The sequence below is a fragment of the Orussus abietinus genome, unplaced genomic scaffold (genome assembly GCF_000612105.2).
Source record: "Orussus abietinus isolate OABI.00-Male unplaced genomic scaffold, Oabi_2.0 scaffold9, whole genome shotgun sequence".
In the NCBI taxonomy this organism is placed as follows: Eukaryota; Metazoa; Arthropoda; class Insecta; order Hymenoptera; family Orussidae; genus Orussus; species Orussus abietinus.
In genome coordinates, this window is record NW_019396004.1 from 2110654 (window position 1) to 2124620 (window position 13967).

General features: G+C 57.8%; 1 protein-coding gene across 2 annotated transcripts in view; it reads left to right on the forward strand.

The window, feature by feature from the left end:
* The first annotated feature begins 5038 nt into the window (after positions 1-5038).
* Positions 5039-13967, forward strand: part of LOC105701039 (POU domain, class 6, transcription factor 1) — a 35787-nt gene continuing 26858 nt past the window's right edge. The window contains exons 1-2 of one of the 2 annotated variants that reach the window (XM_012427448.1): positions 5039-5715; positions 8726-9036. In XM_012427448.1, coding sequence (XP_012282871.1) covers positions 8755-9036 — 282 coding nt within the window. In that variant the 5' untranslated portion in view covers positions 5039-5715; positions 8726-8754. Of the gene's footprint in view, positions 5716-8097; positions 9037-13967 lie in introns of those variants that run through there. The other variant, XM_023434323.1, reaches the window with a different exon arrangement.

Here is a 13967-nt window from a genome sequence, read left to right on the forward strand (position 1 = left end):
GACGGACCCCATCGTCGGGGGTTTGTAGCGCAGAAGCCGCGTCTGAGGGCGCTGTGGTAGCGGCGGGCCGTAAGCGGCCTATGGCGCTGGTTGGCAGAGAGTTCTCTCCCGCACGCATCGTGGGGTGTTGCGGCAAGGAAGGGTTTAACGATTCGCGTAGCTGCGTCGATTTACGACCCCTAAAACACATCGAATGCGCTTTATATGTATGTAAATTAGGTCAGGCTCTCCCGCTCCGGTCCCGGCATACTGACGTTCGCCTCGGTGCGATACGATGCACGGGTAAAACTGAACTCTCGGCGAAATTACGACATTTAGCCGTAGCCGAGGGAGCGAGAGGGCGACACACGGACCGAGAGGGAGGGAACGAGTTGCCGCAGTGGTGCAACGCGTAAATCCGAGTACCCGCGGATTATGTGGCCTTCGAAGACGTGACGTGCATGACTCGCCGAATCCGGAGAACATCGGCCAAGGTGACGGACGTGTCCGCATGCGGTCCGCCCCGAACATGCCGAACGCCTCGGCGATGCCGGCTCCGACAGAACCCGACCGACCGTTTAGGCAATCACCCCATAAAGACTTCAAAACGAACGGCACTCGACCCCGCCACTCGTGCACCATTCGGCTCACTTAAACGAAAAAAAAAAAAAAAGAAAGAAATAAAAAATAAGACAAACCAGTCAAGAGCATCGTTTTTCTTCTCGAACGCACGAGCCATACAGCGATATGCAGTTGTCGCTGAATATCGAGGTGCAAAAAAATTTCCGTTGTCAATTTCCTAGTGCCTTATATTGTGCGTTTATTTGCTGAAGCTTTTTTCTTTTTTACGATGAGATTAATTGTTTGCGGGTGGGATTGGAAGAAAGCGTGGCATAACGCAATTGCAAAGGAAACCTTGTCGGCATCCTCGATGGTACATCGATCGGGAAAACCTGTCGGCGGTAAATGAGCGACCGGCATCGGGCTTCCGACTTAGGGCCTTGTCGAGGAACGCGCGAAGTCTCGACATAAGTAGCCCCTGCTAGAGCGGGTATCGGGGCAGCAGCTTTGCGGTAACTTCATAAAAGAGCCTCACGGCCCCACGGCGGCACGGCCTCTCCGACATCGAGATGGTTCCCTATAAAACGGTATATCTCAATTCCCGGCGCAGTCGCGGTCGCGGATCCAACCGGTGTTCCCGAAGACGCGGAGGGACCGGCGCGGTTCGCCGGCACTAACGTCGGGTATCCGCGTAGGTAGGCGCTCAGTTCAATGGAAAGGGAGGGAGCCCACTTTATGATCACCCTGTACAACTCGAATGGAATAGCACGGTCTAAAGGCTTGAGCGCCGCTGCCTACGTAGGTTGCAGTTTGAACTATAAAACGACGTAAATTATGGCCGTGGATTGCAATATTATGAGGCTATATACGCACGTTTAATGATCGAAGCTACCGGGCAGGACGTGCGGTTAAATATTGTCCGAAAAGCTCGAGGAGCGGCGCGTCGCGCGCGCCACAAACGGCCGGCTACGAACTATTGTCCGCGTCCGCGCCACTCGGCCGCGGACCCGCAGCGCGCGAAGTCGCAGGGAAGAGCGCGCCGCCAGGAGGAGGTCCCCGCCGCCGGCCGGCCGCCGAGTCGGACAACTTCACCTCCAGCCTGCCGCGGAATCACGTGGAATAAGTACATTAGGCCTGGTAATAATTGACACCTGTTAGGTACGAGCCCAAATTGCGGGAGGTTCCAGCGAAATTGGCGGGCGCTTCGTGCACGCCAGATAGCGCGACCTCCGCCTCCGATAAATCACGAACGATTCTCGATCCGCGCCGCCTCGCGCCGCCTCTAATTGCGCGGACAATATATCGGGCCGGCACCGTGCGGCTCCGCGCGCTGCTACGCGGAGCTCATTTAAGTAGGTACTAGCGCCGCGCTTCGCGGGATCCGGATCACGGTGAAAGCGGTCTTTGTGCCCGCGGCCGAGCCCGAATGCCGGGCGAATATTAAATTTATGCCCGGGCGTGCACCGTCACCTAAACGAAACAATGGGACGCCGCCAGACCGCCAGCACAGGCGTTCTCTCGATTTGCCGGGATTTTTGCTCGAAGACCCGGGCTCGATCCCTCGCGACGTGCCGCTGCGGTCTACAGCGGCGCAAATGGGAAATCGGCGCGACGGTCTTCCGCGGTCGGACCCCCGAGAAAAGGAGCAGGTCGAGCACCGCGCAGCTCGCGCCCGCAAGTTTGTCGGGGCCGTTTCGCATTAATTAGCCGCGAACTCTCCACGGACCCGCACGACGCCGTACGGCCGGAGGGAGCCGGGTTTATACTTCCGAGAAGATGCTCGTAAAGACCGCTTGGCTCCTACTGGCTCTGTTATTATCCGTGTAGCAGCGACTGGAAGCGGGCCCTGGGCCAGGAGTACAGTCCGGCTCAGGACCGCTCGCCAGGAATGTGGGCCGGAGGGTCGTGACGTCGGAAGGATCCGGCACCTTGAATCGACTTCCCGAAAAGGGTGGCGTCTTCGTGGTAGCCAAGAAGACGATCTCCCACATTTCTTTTGCCACCGCACGCACGCCATTTACCCCCGGTGAAATTAAATCGGTACCCCCGGACATCTGAAATAAATATGACATTTAGAAATTCAATGACAGGGTGATGGTATACTTCAAACCATTAACCGACTTCTTCGAGGCGTTAATTTAGCTGTTGCGGGGGCTTGGAAAGGCGTTAATTCACGAGTTAATATCCGAGGATCGCGTCACGGATGTCGATGCTAGGCAAGCGAAAGGGTGAGAATTCTTACCCTTGAGGGCCGAGCGCCTCGGCAGGGTCGAACGGAAGCGACCCTTCGCGCGATGCATCGATTCCGCGGCGCAAGGGGCAGGAACACGGAGAACCCCTGAGGGAAGTCGGAAGGTGGAGAAGGAAGAGAAACGGAGACCCTGGTCGGCGGAGCGGCGGACGAGGGGCGGCGCGCGAGACTAGGACGAGAGTAGGACGAGAGTAGCGCAAGAGTGTAGGAAAGCTCGGCCGGCCCGGGGAGGGAGAAGGAAGGAGAGAAAAGAGAGAAAGCGGGAGACCCACATCCTGGCTCGACTCCTACCTACTACTTCGACCACCAGCTGACTACCCGCCTCGTCCTGCCTCTTCGAGGGGAGTTATGCGAGTACCACGTGGACCTCCGACGCCCGGAAAAAGGACGAGCGCGTTCATTCATTCGCCTCCGACGCCACGCGCATTTCCCGCCAGAGGCGCCGATCGGCTCCTACGGCAGAGGGCGCCCCGCGTCGCCTTCTTCGCGGCCAACACCGACGCCTTCCTCAAAAATCTACGCCCACATAAAAACTCGACGCTTCCGTATCCGCGTCTCCTGGATTTCCCCGGGACTCGTTATCCGGTTAATTAAAGACGGCTCGGCATCGCCGAAGCGTCCCGATGTAGCCTACCCCACCAGGGTATGAATCGACCTGTATAAGTCCTGCTAATCGATGCCTGGCCAAGCTGCCGATCGATGAGGAGGCCGCCTAATTGCAACGGGGCCGGCCCTAAACGAGTACATTAATTTACTGTCAGCTAGCGTGACGCGACGTTCGCTGTAGGGCAAGAAGAGTTAGGGGCGCCGGGGGGACAGGGGTGCTTTTGCAAATCGGACCGACAAGAGTCGAGGTGGCTATCATTGCGAGTACTTGTGCGGAACAACGGGGAACGAACAAACCCAAGCCCGAGTCTAAGGGTTGAGCCGAAGACCGGACGAGGGTAGGTTCCGAGGGGAGGAAGAGGGGAGAGCATTAAAACACCGAGGGTGCGGACAGTTACATTGGCGTCGCTAGGCAGGGCTCGATTTAGGGACGGAAAGGGGAAGTCTGCCGCTCGGAAGACGTCGTCGTCGACCGAGACATGGGCGTCCCCGGAAAGGAACTTCCGCCACCCTTCGACTCTCCGGGAATAATATTCAAAGCGACCGGAAAATCGGTATTTTCCCACGGCACCGATAAAACGCACCCCCTAAATACAAGGGAAGGAAAATTCCAGCTACGTTTTAAAGCCCCTCGGATCCGACAGGGCGTCATGGCGATGGGTGGTGGAAATTGGGTACCATCGCCATCACTCCGTGCCATTTCGGACTTGTCGGACGTGCGGTAATGAAAGGAGACGAGACGTCGGATTGTCAAACGCGGAACACGGCGTGTCCGCGTGGTCCCTGTACCGGATGTGTACGCAAGTACCAGAATCCAGCAGCATCGAGATGTAGATGGTACAAGACGCGATCATGAGACCCTTCACCGTGAATCCTAGGAAACAGCCTGGTGGATGACGTGTGGAGGGAACCCCATGACCCAAGACCAGGAACTCCGAGGAGCAGCGATCCCGAGGTAGGAGGCGAAAGAAGGAGCCAGCCCCACCGATGATCGCAATGACGACCCCCTCCAACGGCGCCCGCACCCGTCCTTGTAACCCGGAGACGGCGGCCCGGTAGGGGTACGCCGTGCCCGGGGATAGGGGTTAGGGGCACTCGGAAGCACCCCCGACGAGGTCGCCGGTGACGTGGGTGCATTTTTGGCAGAAATTTTCGGGGCCGCATCTCTGGACTGGCGAGCCGATCGCTCCTCCTCCTCCGCGTCCTTCCCTCCACCGGCAGAGCCCCCTCCCCGACACTTCGTCACCGTTCGTGCCACCGTCACCGTTCTCCTTCCCCCGTCCCTCTTCTGATTTGCATCACGGTTACGAGCTCGTTCGAGAGGGCGGAGGCGGGGGTATATTACAGAGGACCCCTCCGAGCCCCCGCCGCCCCCGGCACGCGGAGCCAGCTCGGACACTCATAACAATCATAACAACAGGATCTCGCGACTAACTCATGGACCACCTCCGCGCATGGGGTCCGCCCCCGTTACGCCTCTGATCCCCCACCAGCGGCGCCGTGCTCGATTGTTGCGGCAAGTGGTGGTGGCGGCGGAGGTGGTGGTGGCGGAGGTGGCGGCGGCGGTGGCGTCGACTGGCGGGCAACCTTCTAGCCGCCGAGAGACCTCGGGCACAACGCAGCCAGACTGCGGTGCGCCAAGGTGGAGGCTCCGACTCGGTGCGATAAGTTCAGGCATTGCCGCGTGTCGGCGCGACGCACGCGTCGCGGCGATCTCGGTTCTTGGTGCGACGGTTGTTTTGGACTCGTTCTGTGCGGTACCCGGGATCCCGAACTCTGACCCAGCCGGCAACGTGCTCGCGGATGGCCGCCGAAATTCTACGCCAATCACGGGACCCGGACCAGACGGCACGGTAGGAGGGACCCATCGGCAAGTTTCGCGACTATCGGCGGACCTTCGAGAGAAGAGGATCTGGAAATTGAGACGCGATGGTTCGGTCAGACGGTGGAACCTCGCCGACCCAGGACACGGGGGCCTCGCACGCTGATGCTCTTCCGCTGGCTGCCGATCGAGGAACCGCATCTCCGAGACGCGCGACCCTTCACGCAGGGTAGGACTGCCCCACGGCCAACACCGCAAGCGGTCCGGCCGCGTCTGGCGGTGCCGCGAACGCGCGGACTGCGAGCCGTATATACCTATACACATATGTACACGTATACGCGTATACGCTCGTAATTGTCGGCGTGCGTGCACCCGCCATCGGCGTGCCGGTGCAACTCTAATTGCCACGTACGACACGTGACTCTCCGGACGCGACGACGTTTTTCAGCTGAAATTATACCTTCGGAAATTATACGGTCGCCGCCAACTCCGGCGGGTAAGTAGAATAATTAAAAGTGCATTAAGCGCGGATAACGTTATCCCCGAGGAGGAATGCGTGGACCGGGTTGTCCGATTTCTCGAGCATTTGTCGATACGGATGGCTACAGTCGCGATGTCGGCGCATGTTAAATTAAAGAAGCCACGGACGTTCGGCCACGTCTTAACGAACCTCTGTCCATGACACTGGACACCGTTTAGGTGCTATTCAAAAGCTCGATATCCACATTATCCCTATTTGCAAGTCGAGCATGCCTTCGGTCGTTCTTACTCGCACATACGTTCGGCTAGCCAGTAGCCGTGCACGATTATCGGTAATTAAGAGCAGTTACTTGCAATCAAGCTTGACCACTCGGGAGAGTAACGCGGGAACTTTGCGAGGCACAACTCTCGACTCTTAGTTACATGCCGGGGCAGGCTCGCGATAATTTTCCGCGCCAGCTACTTAGCCGCCTGCTCATAATTGCCCGATAATCGCGTCCTGCGTCAGTGATACCAGCTCCCGAGTGGTCTGAAAACGCTACCGGAAGCCGACAAGGTCCAGATAAAAGCGTCCGAAGAATCTGTCCTAAACCCTGGACCATCCTCTCGCTCGATCCCAAACTCGATCCGAAGAGCTTGATCCCAGACTCATCTCCCTGGTCCTGCGGGGAAAACGCAGGAAAACCTCCATTTTAGCGTGGAGACGAGACCGGAAGTGCAGGTTGGTTCCCCGAGACGTAACGGCGGTGCCGGTGGCCTCCTCGGCCATGTGACTCATCGTGAGGTAAACAGGAGCACGTGTCGGCGGCGCGACCGAGAGTGGAGGCGGTGGGGCGGAGTGAAGGCGGAGGGCAGGGGGCGAGGGGGGGTAGAAAATCGGAGCGAGAGACTCGGAGGAGAAAAGTTGTTCCCGTGCGTTGCCCCCGGCGCTCCTTCCCCTGCGCGGGGGCGGGGGTCGTAAGGAGACCAGTGGGGGTTGCTGGGGCGGGAGGGTCGACGGAAGTCCCAAAGGACACGCGACTCCGTTGAGGTAGGCACTAGAGGAGCGCGCGCGCGCGCTGATGCCACGTCCGGAGCCCGATACCAGCGTCGAGACCGGCGCGCAGGGGCGGCGACGCGTGCGACATCGTTAATTCTAATAATTTATAAAGAAGCACGCGCTTCTGCCGTGAGCGCGCACGTGCGTCGAGAACGAGGGGGAGAAGGGAAGGCTGGAGCCCCGAAGAGATGGGGTCTTTGTGCGATGGGCATCGGCGCGCGTGCTGCGATCGGTGGGGATTTCTTCGTCACCGAGACGCGCTGGAGGAAAAGGTCTCGGACAAAAGTTGTAGCGCGGAATGGGAGGAGGGATCTTTGTTCGGGGCATTTTTACACATCGCGGACGGTTTGCCCGCGATCGGCCGCGCCGTTGCGCGGAAGGGAGTCGCGCCCTGACGGAGCAGTTCGCGGCCATATGGCGATTATCCCGCCTGGTTATTTATAGGCTCTCTTCTACCTCGAGTCGCCCTCGACGTGCTGGCCTAAAATTCTAAAAGCGCGCGTTAGAATAGGGCTCATAAATTGCGACTACCTAGCGCCCGCGGCGACTCGGGGAACTGGCCAGAGGCGCCCGGTCTCTAACCCACCTTATCTACTTGCCCCTATAATAAGCTGCGATCTGAGACCATATATTTCGCGCGTACGTATACCGGCCGACCGACCGACCGACCGAGAGACCGACCAAGAGACCTACCTACCTACCTTTCCTCCTGCCTACCTATACCTACCTACAGCGCTGCGGCCTACACCGAGCGCTTGCAATTACGAGCTGGTCAACATATAATTATCCCCAATGACCATAAATTACCGGATTTTTATGCGCAACATTCTTAATTACCCTTTGAATTAACATCAATCAACCCTCCTTAATTGCACGCTGCTGCCTCGTCGTGGCCTGGAATACTGTAATAATATGAAAACGCGATGGGTTTCCAGTAGTAGGCTCCGCGGTGGCGAACCTAGTTGGCTAAAGCCTATCGCGGTAAAGTGTAAAAGTATGGGTAACCCTGTATAACCCGTCCGATCGATCCTCCATTCCCTTGGTATCCATCATCTCGTAACCATTGTTTCTTAAACCCCTCCAGTTTGAAATTCCGCCCGCCATGGTGGGACTAGTTCGCCATGGTGTTCGGGATTGACCGGACCTTTGTTCCTCCGGCCACCGATTTAGCTCCGAGTTCTTATCCGGTAGTTCGTCATAAGAAGGGAATCCTTTAAAAAGTGAAACATTGGAGCCGGGCCAGCGTAAAAATAGCGACAGATGTTGGTTGCGTTTCGACCGCTCGTCGCGGCTGGAGGGTCGAGCTCATCGAGCCGAGTCGAGCTGACGGAACGTGACTTCTTCGGGGAGGTGGAGGGCGGAAGGAAAGGGTTAGGATGACGGGAGCGAGGACGGGAGCAGACGGCGCGATTTCATTGCCCTTGAATTCTAACTCGGCGCTTAGATAAAAATAATTAGGCGAACGAACGCGAGACGTCGCCGCCTCTCGGGGCGACGCCGGCGAGTTAAACGTTCCCAAAGTAGAACCGCATTCCAGTGGGAGGCCCGTAACATATTCCGGGTTTTAAGGTGAGGTTACTCGGTGCGAAAGTTCCCTGGGAAAAGATTGAGAGCGATCGCTCGGTCTCGTCTCGAGATGGTTATAAACGGAGGATGACGAGAATAGGGCTGGAGAGCAGCCGACTCCCGGCGTGATTTCATTGCCCTTGAATTCCAGCTAACGCGAGCTTAGATAAAAATAATTAAGCCAACTCGACTCGTCGGGCCCGCTTTGGGCGATGACCGGGTAGTGGAGAAGCCTGGAAGGTCCAGCAAGAAGCCTCCCACTTAAGCACCCAGTAGCGTACCGTCAATGGTCCGTCCCCGTCCTTGCCATCCGGGTCTCGAATCTCGGCGCCGAAATCCATATAAATTCATGCAAATCCGTATAAGTACCACGATGAAGTCAAGCTAGGCCTCACTCGAAGGTGTCTGGTCGGGTCCGCAGATCGCGATACCTCGGGATGCGAGGGTGACATGGCGGAGGGCTCGCCCGAGGAGGAGCAGAGCGGTACCGCCGCGCCAGCCTCGCCGCCTGCCGACCTACGCATCCTGAACTGCACCCAACTATCGCCTCCCTATCAACACCAGAGGCTCCAGCACCGTCTGCAGCACCGACTTCAGCGTCGGCAGCAGTCCAACATGCTGGCAGCAGCGGCGCCTCCACGGCAGCACGCCCACGGCGTGCCGTCCCACCGCATCAAAGCCGAGGCCGATGCAGACGCGTCCTGCGATGCGCCGCTGAACCTTAAGAGCGAGGTGAGTAGCCAAAACCCGGGTAGGAATGAATTCCCATAGAGACGGGGTAAGAGAAATGGGCGAGGAACCGATCGCCACCCAGCAGTGCGCGTGGTTGTTGTGCCCACGTCCTAGAAGTCCAGGGGAGCCTCTTTGGTGTTCCTGGTCGCTGGTCGCGAGAAGACGCCTGATATCTGCAGGCGGCTCAACGGATCGGCTCCTCTCCCGTTTCAATGACGATCAATTGGCCCGTTAAGTAGTCCTCTCTTCCCCGCAACGAGCGGGGTCAACGCTTCGCCTCGGTATGGGCTCGTGGCTCGCCTGAGAGTGCGTCTCCGCTTGCGGTCCGTTTTCGGACAACGCCCGTTTCCGGGACTCGAGGTTGTCTTACCGAAATAGAGCCGTAAATCGGGAGGGGGGGGGGGGGGCGTCGTTAAATAAGCCGAAGCGCCTAATCGACGCCCGAGATATGGGCTCCGCGGATCGATGAGTCCTGTCGATTCGGCTGCTACCACGGCGCCTCGATTAGATGCTCCCGGGATAAGAACTGCACGGGGAGGATTCGTCCATTGAATCGCGACTCGATCGAACGGATGATCCGTCGGTTTGGAAAAAACGACCAGCGGTGCGTGTCGACGTCTGTCGTCCCGGCATCGGGACTCCGTGAACGCAGCCCTCGGTCCGGCTTAACCGGGATACGAATGGCGAGCGCTCGGCTCGCTAACTCCGCACGAAGTTGACCGAGTAGTTTGCGACGCTTCCTCTTAAAGTAGAAACTCCCGGCAGACCGTTGCCACGCACGTACTATGTGAGAACTCCCTGGCGGTGCCAAATAACAATGTTGAATCTCATAAACAAGGAGACAAGACAAATACCCGGTAGCCGGTGGTCCTGCCAGTGGACAGAGTCCGTTCCACCGGCCAGCTCGCCCCGCACCCTCCGGGGATGAGAGACTCCGGTGGTAATTTCACGGTGTCTTGCACCCCCGAACCCCTTTGCTCTCCTGCCCCGACGACGACGAATCGCGTCTCGGATGCCGCTTTATGAGCACCCCTGCTGGCCCCTGAAGTTGGAGTCCAAGACCCCGAAGAACTCGCAGCCGCCGCGAGAATAAGACCGCCATTGGTACGATCCATCGATCTACGCTCATTAAACTGCGCTCGATGCTGACCCATTGCCAAAGAAACGTAAAAAGGGGCGTCGAAGTCTTAGAAAAACCATCCGCTAAATTGGAGAACGAGGTGTCTTTGGTGCCATTGTGAAAGCCGACAAATTACGAAGGTCCACTCGCCGAGGAGTGGCGGATCGTTTTTTCGCAAGCGGTTAGGCGGAATCGTAAATCAAATTGTCGGGAGAGATTAGATTTCCGTTTGGCTTCGCCGAGTTCGGACGTAGATTTGCGTGGTCTTGGAGGGGCTGGAGAATTGTCGCCCCTCGGCCAAGTCCCCTCGGGTCCCACTCCTAGGGCTCTTTCGCCAGCTCCTACGTGGTGGAACACTGCAAGGTCCAACATTAGTTAACGATTAATCAAGGCGCTTGTAGCTCAACATATATCATTAAACTAGTTAGCGAAGTAGGGTCGGCCAAGTGTGCTGACCACTGGCTACCCGACTGCCCCTAACGATCCCCGCTTCACCCCCTGGACGGAGCCGAAACCCTCCGGCGACGCTCTGCGGGACCAAACTAAACTCTTAGAGGTTCGGCGCCGAATTCACACCAAGGTCTGACGCGCCGGTCAGGTTCTGGATGTCGTGGACGCGGTCGGAACGAGTCCAATCGAAGTTGGCGTTGCTCATTAGGGTGGTCCGGCACTCAGCCTCCGTCGCGAAGTCGGCGCAGCCTTCGACTGATTTCCGATCGTCGGGAGGAGCCTTCGGTCGGGACGATTTACCCGAGTGAAGTCCGCACGGGCCGGGGACTCCCCTTATAAATCCTGCAGGATTCCTGCAGGCACTAATGTACGACTGTTTGCGGGTATAACTTGGCCCCGACACGAAGGATAGGGGATGGTGCTTCCAGTACACGCTAAGCCAGGTTAAAGGCTTGCTAGACTGGGCCATTCCTCACTGCCTTCCAGACTTACACCTTACTGCGTGCCCTCTCTCTCTCTCTCTCTCCGGCCCCACCTTCCGCTCCAGCTCCTTATCCCTAAGCAAATGTGGTCACCGTGTACCGCGGAGATTTATCGACGGATTTACGGGTTTGGTATTTGGATTTGGGAAGAGGGCTCCAAGGCGATCGGGGACCATCTTGCTGGGACCTGGAGAACCATACTTTTCGAGGACGGGCCAAGGGCTCTGGACCATGGCTGGCGATGACGAGGCGCAACCCCACCGCTCCCTCCAGCTCCCAGAGCTTCGAGTTATTTGGCCACCACTGTTCGGCCGAGGAGATAGTATTACATCCCCTTTCTGCCTCCGCAGGCCTTGGCCACTGGCCGGTTCGGACAGACTCGTACCAGAGGCCAAACCAGGCCAGACCGAACCAGGCACCAGTGTCCGGCGGTGTCGTCGGCAAACGTTTGCTCGGCAAACAAACTCAACTCTGTCCCTCCTCCGCTAGGTACAGCCGCGACTCCGTTTTACCGTACACCGCACTAACCCCCGACCCCCCTTTCCAGAAATGAAACGGTCCTCCTAAGTAGGAGGTCCACTGAAGTGGTGCACCCCAGCGCCAAGCTCGACACCCTGAGCTTGGCGAGGTTCCTAGAGGTCCAGCATCCCCTGGATGCCTCAGGAGTCATTTTTTCGTTTTTGTATGCCTCGAGATTCATCCCTCGGCCGTGATTTGCGTCCTCCTCCGATGACTCTGAAACCTGGCCGGTGATCCGCGAAACGACGCGATGCGAGGAGAGGGTTTAGGCGAAACGGTGGCCCCGCGGTATCTCCCTCGGTACGGCCTATCTCTACGGTTCTATCTTTTATTAGCATCCCGTAGAAGCTATTTCGCGTACCCCTTTCTATCGCCTAACCTATCCTGGCAGTTTCTCTCGAGTCCCGGGCGTTCCGCGGCCGAGTAGTAGTAGTGCCAGAAGTGCGTATTTACGAGCGTTCCCGTCCATAAAGCAACCTCGCGCCTGATTTTGATACATTCTCCGAGCCGAGCACTATCTCACGAGCGAGTACGAGCTCCCTAGCCGTATGTACGTAATACCCATCCGGCCTATCCTAGGTATACCCGTCCCCGGGTACTTGGCCCAAGTCGAGGCCTTCTTTGATCGCTCGACAATTTTCCGGCCCGGTCCCAGGAGCACAATGCCGAATCCTCCCAAGGTTCCCCCAGAGGAACATCTCCAGGAGTTCGGTAACCAAAACCATCGGGACCGAGGAGCTATTCACTCGGAAATCAGTGAAAACGATTTACTTCTTTGAAACCGACTCCTTTTAATTCCATATGATAAAGAATGCGATTCGGTAACAAGTGACGGTAGGCATTTAAATTGTGACAATGTGACAGGTGATTTCTTTGCTCAGGATTTCCAGCTAATTTCCACGTGATCTCGAAGGTTAAAATTCATAATTTCGTGAGCGAACACCCCCTCGATCGGGGCGCTTTACGTGGTTACCAGGAAATTAATAAAAGCGAAGGTGTCGGTGGTCATGGCCAACAGTCGCCGGGGGCTACTGGGGTGGCTGAAAAGTCGGGGGAGGGCCGGGTCGAAAGTTTGCGAGCTCGAAGAGTGTCACCGGGAGGGGTTGAACGGGTTAAAGCACCTCGCGGCCAAGTTGGAAACGTCGGGGGAGGCCGCGGGAAGTTGGGGGGACTTTTTAGCGGGAATTAATCGGCAAAAGGCGCCGACTAGTCTTTATTAAACGAGGTAGCAATTAGAGGGGGGTAGTCGAAGGGTTAGGTGCGCACTCGGAGTGTCGGCGGGACTTTCGCACCTCGCCAGGGTGGCTACCCTCCGAAGATGGTTTCGGGGGTATCGGGCGACCCCACTTCCCCTTTGGATCTGCAGTGGACGCGGGTGGACGAGCTCTCGTCCCACCCCACGGGGGCGCTGCGCTTTCGAGCCCCCCCACAACCCCCACCCGCCCACTCGAATCCAACGTGAGCCAATCGCACTCGGCAGCCCGGCGCATCGAACAAAAGGAAAAATTCGTTTGAAATTAAAACCGGGCAGCAGAAAAATAATCAGATTTCCACGTATATTATTAACGAAGATACGCACGTACCCAAAGGGGTGGCGCCCTGGTCTGCGTCAGCATTCGCGTCGAGCGGGGTTTCCGCGTGTGCGAAACCGCCCGCACATACCGACTCACCCGGGGAATCATTGAACCTCGATCGGCCGTTTCTCGCTGTAGCGCGATCTAGCGGATCGAGCCTTGCCAAAGCGCATTCACATCGACGCCCGTGCGCCGCCCTATACCGACGACGCCCCCCCTAGTGCCGGCATCCGTGTACGCGTATGCGTCCAGGGGAAGGGTGCGGACTACGAGCGGCTGTCGGAACCAGAGGATTTATAAAGCGAAAAAAGTGGAGCCCACCGAAGCCGCGGCCACCGCCTGTGGGATCGTTCGAAGGGATGACTCCTGGTGCCCGAAGAGCAAGACGGAGGGCACCGATGCTTCGATCTTGCCCCAGGTGTCGAAACATCAGATCCACCGATGGGGTTCTTCTTAAAATCCCTTTATACGTAATTTCGAATGATATCGGTACATTCGCATCGATCTCCCGATCCTCCTGATCGACGTCGTTCGAGGCCGGATGCGACGTAGAGGGCGCCGACGCGCGTGCACGTCCGGCGTCGCCTCGTCTTCTCCGGGAGTAAGCGCATATCGAGGACCGATCACCGCGCATAATCCGCGTGCTCATTATTACGAGTACCGAGGGTAAGGGGACGAGTACGTAGCTCGCGGCACGTACACACGCATATACCGCGTTCATTATAAACGGAGACGACGCGAAGCATTGTTTGCCCCCGATGGGGCGGATGGGCGCGCGACCCTTCC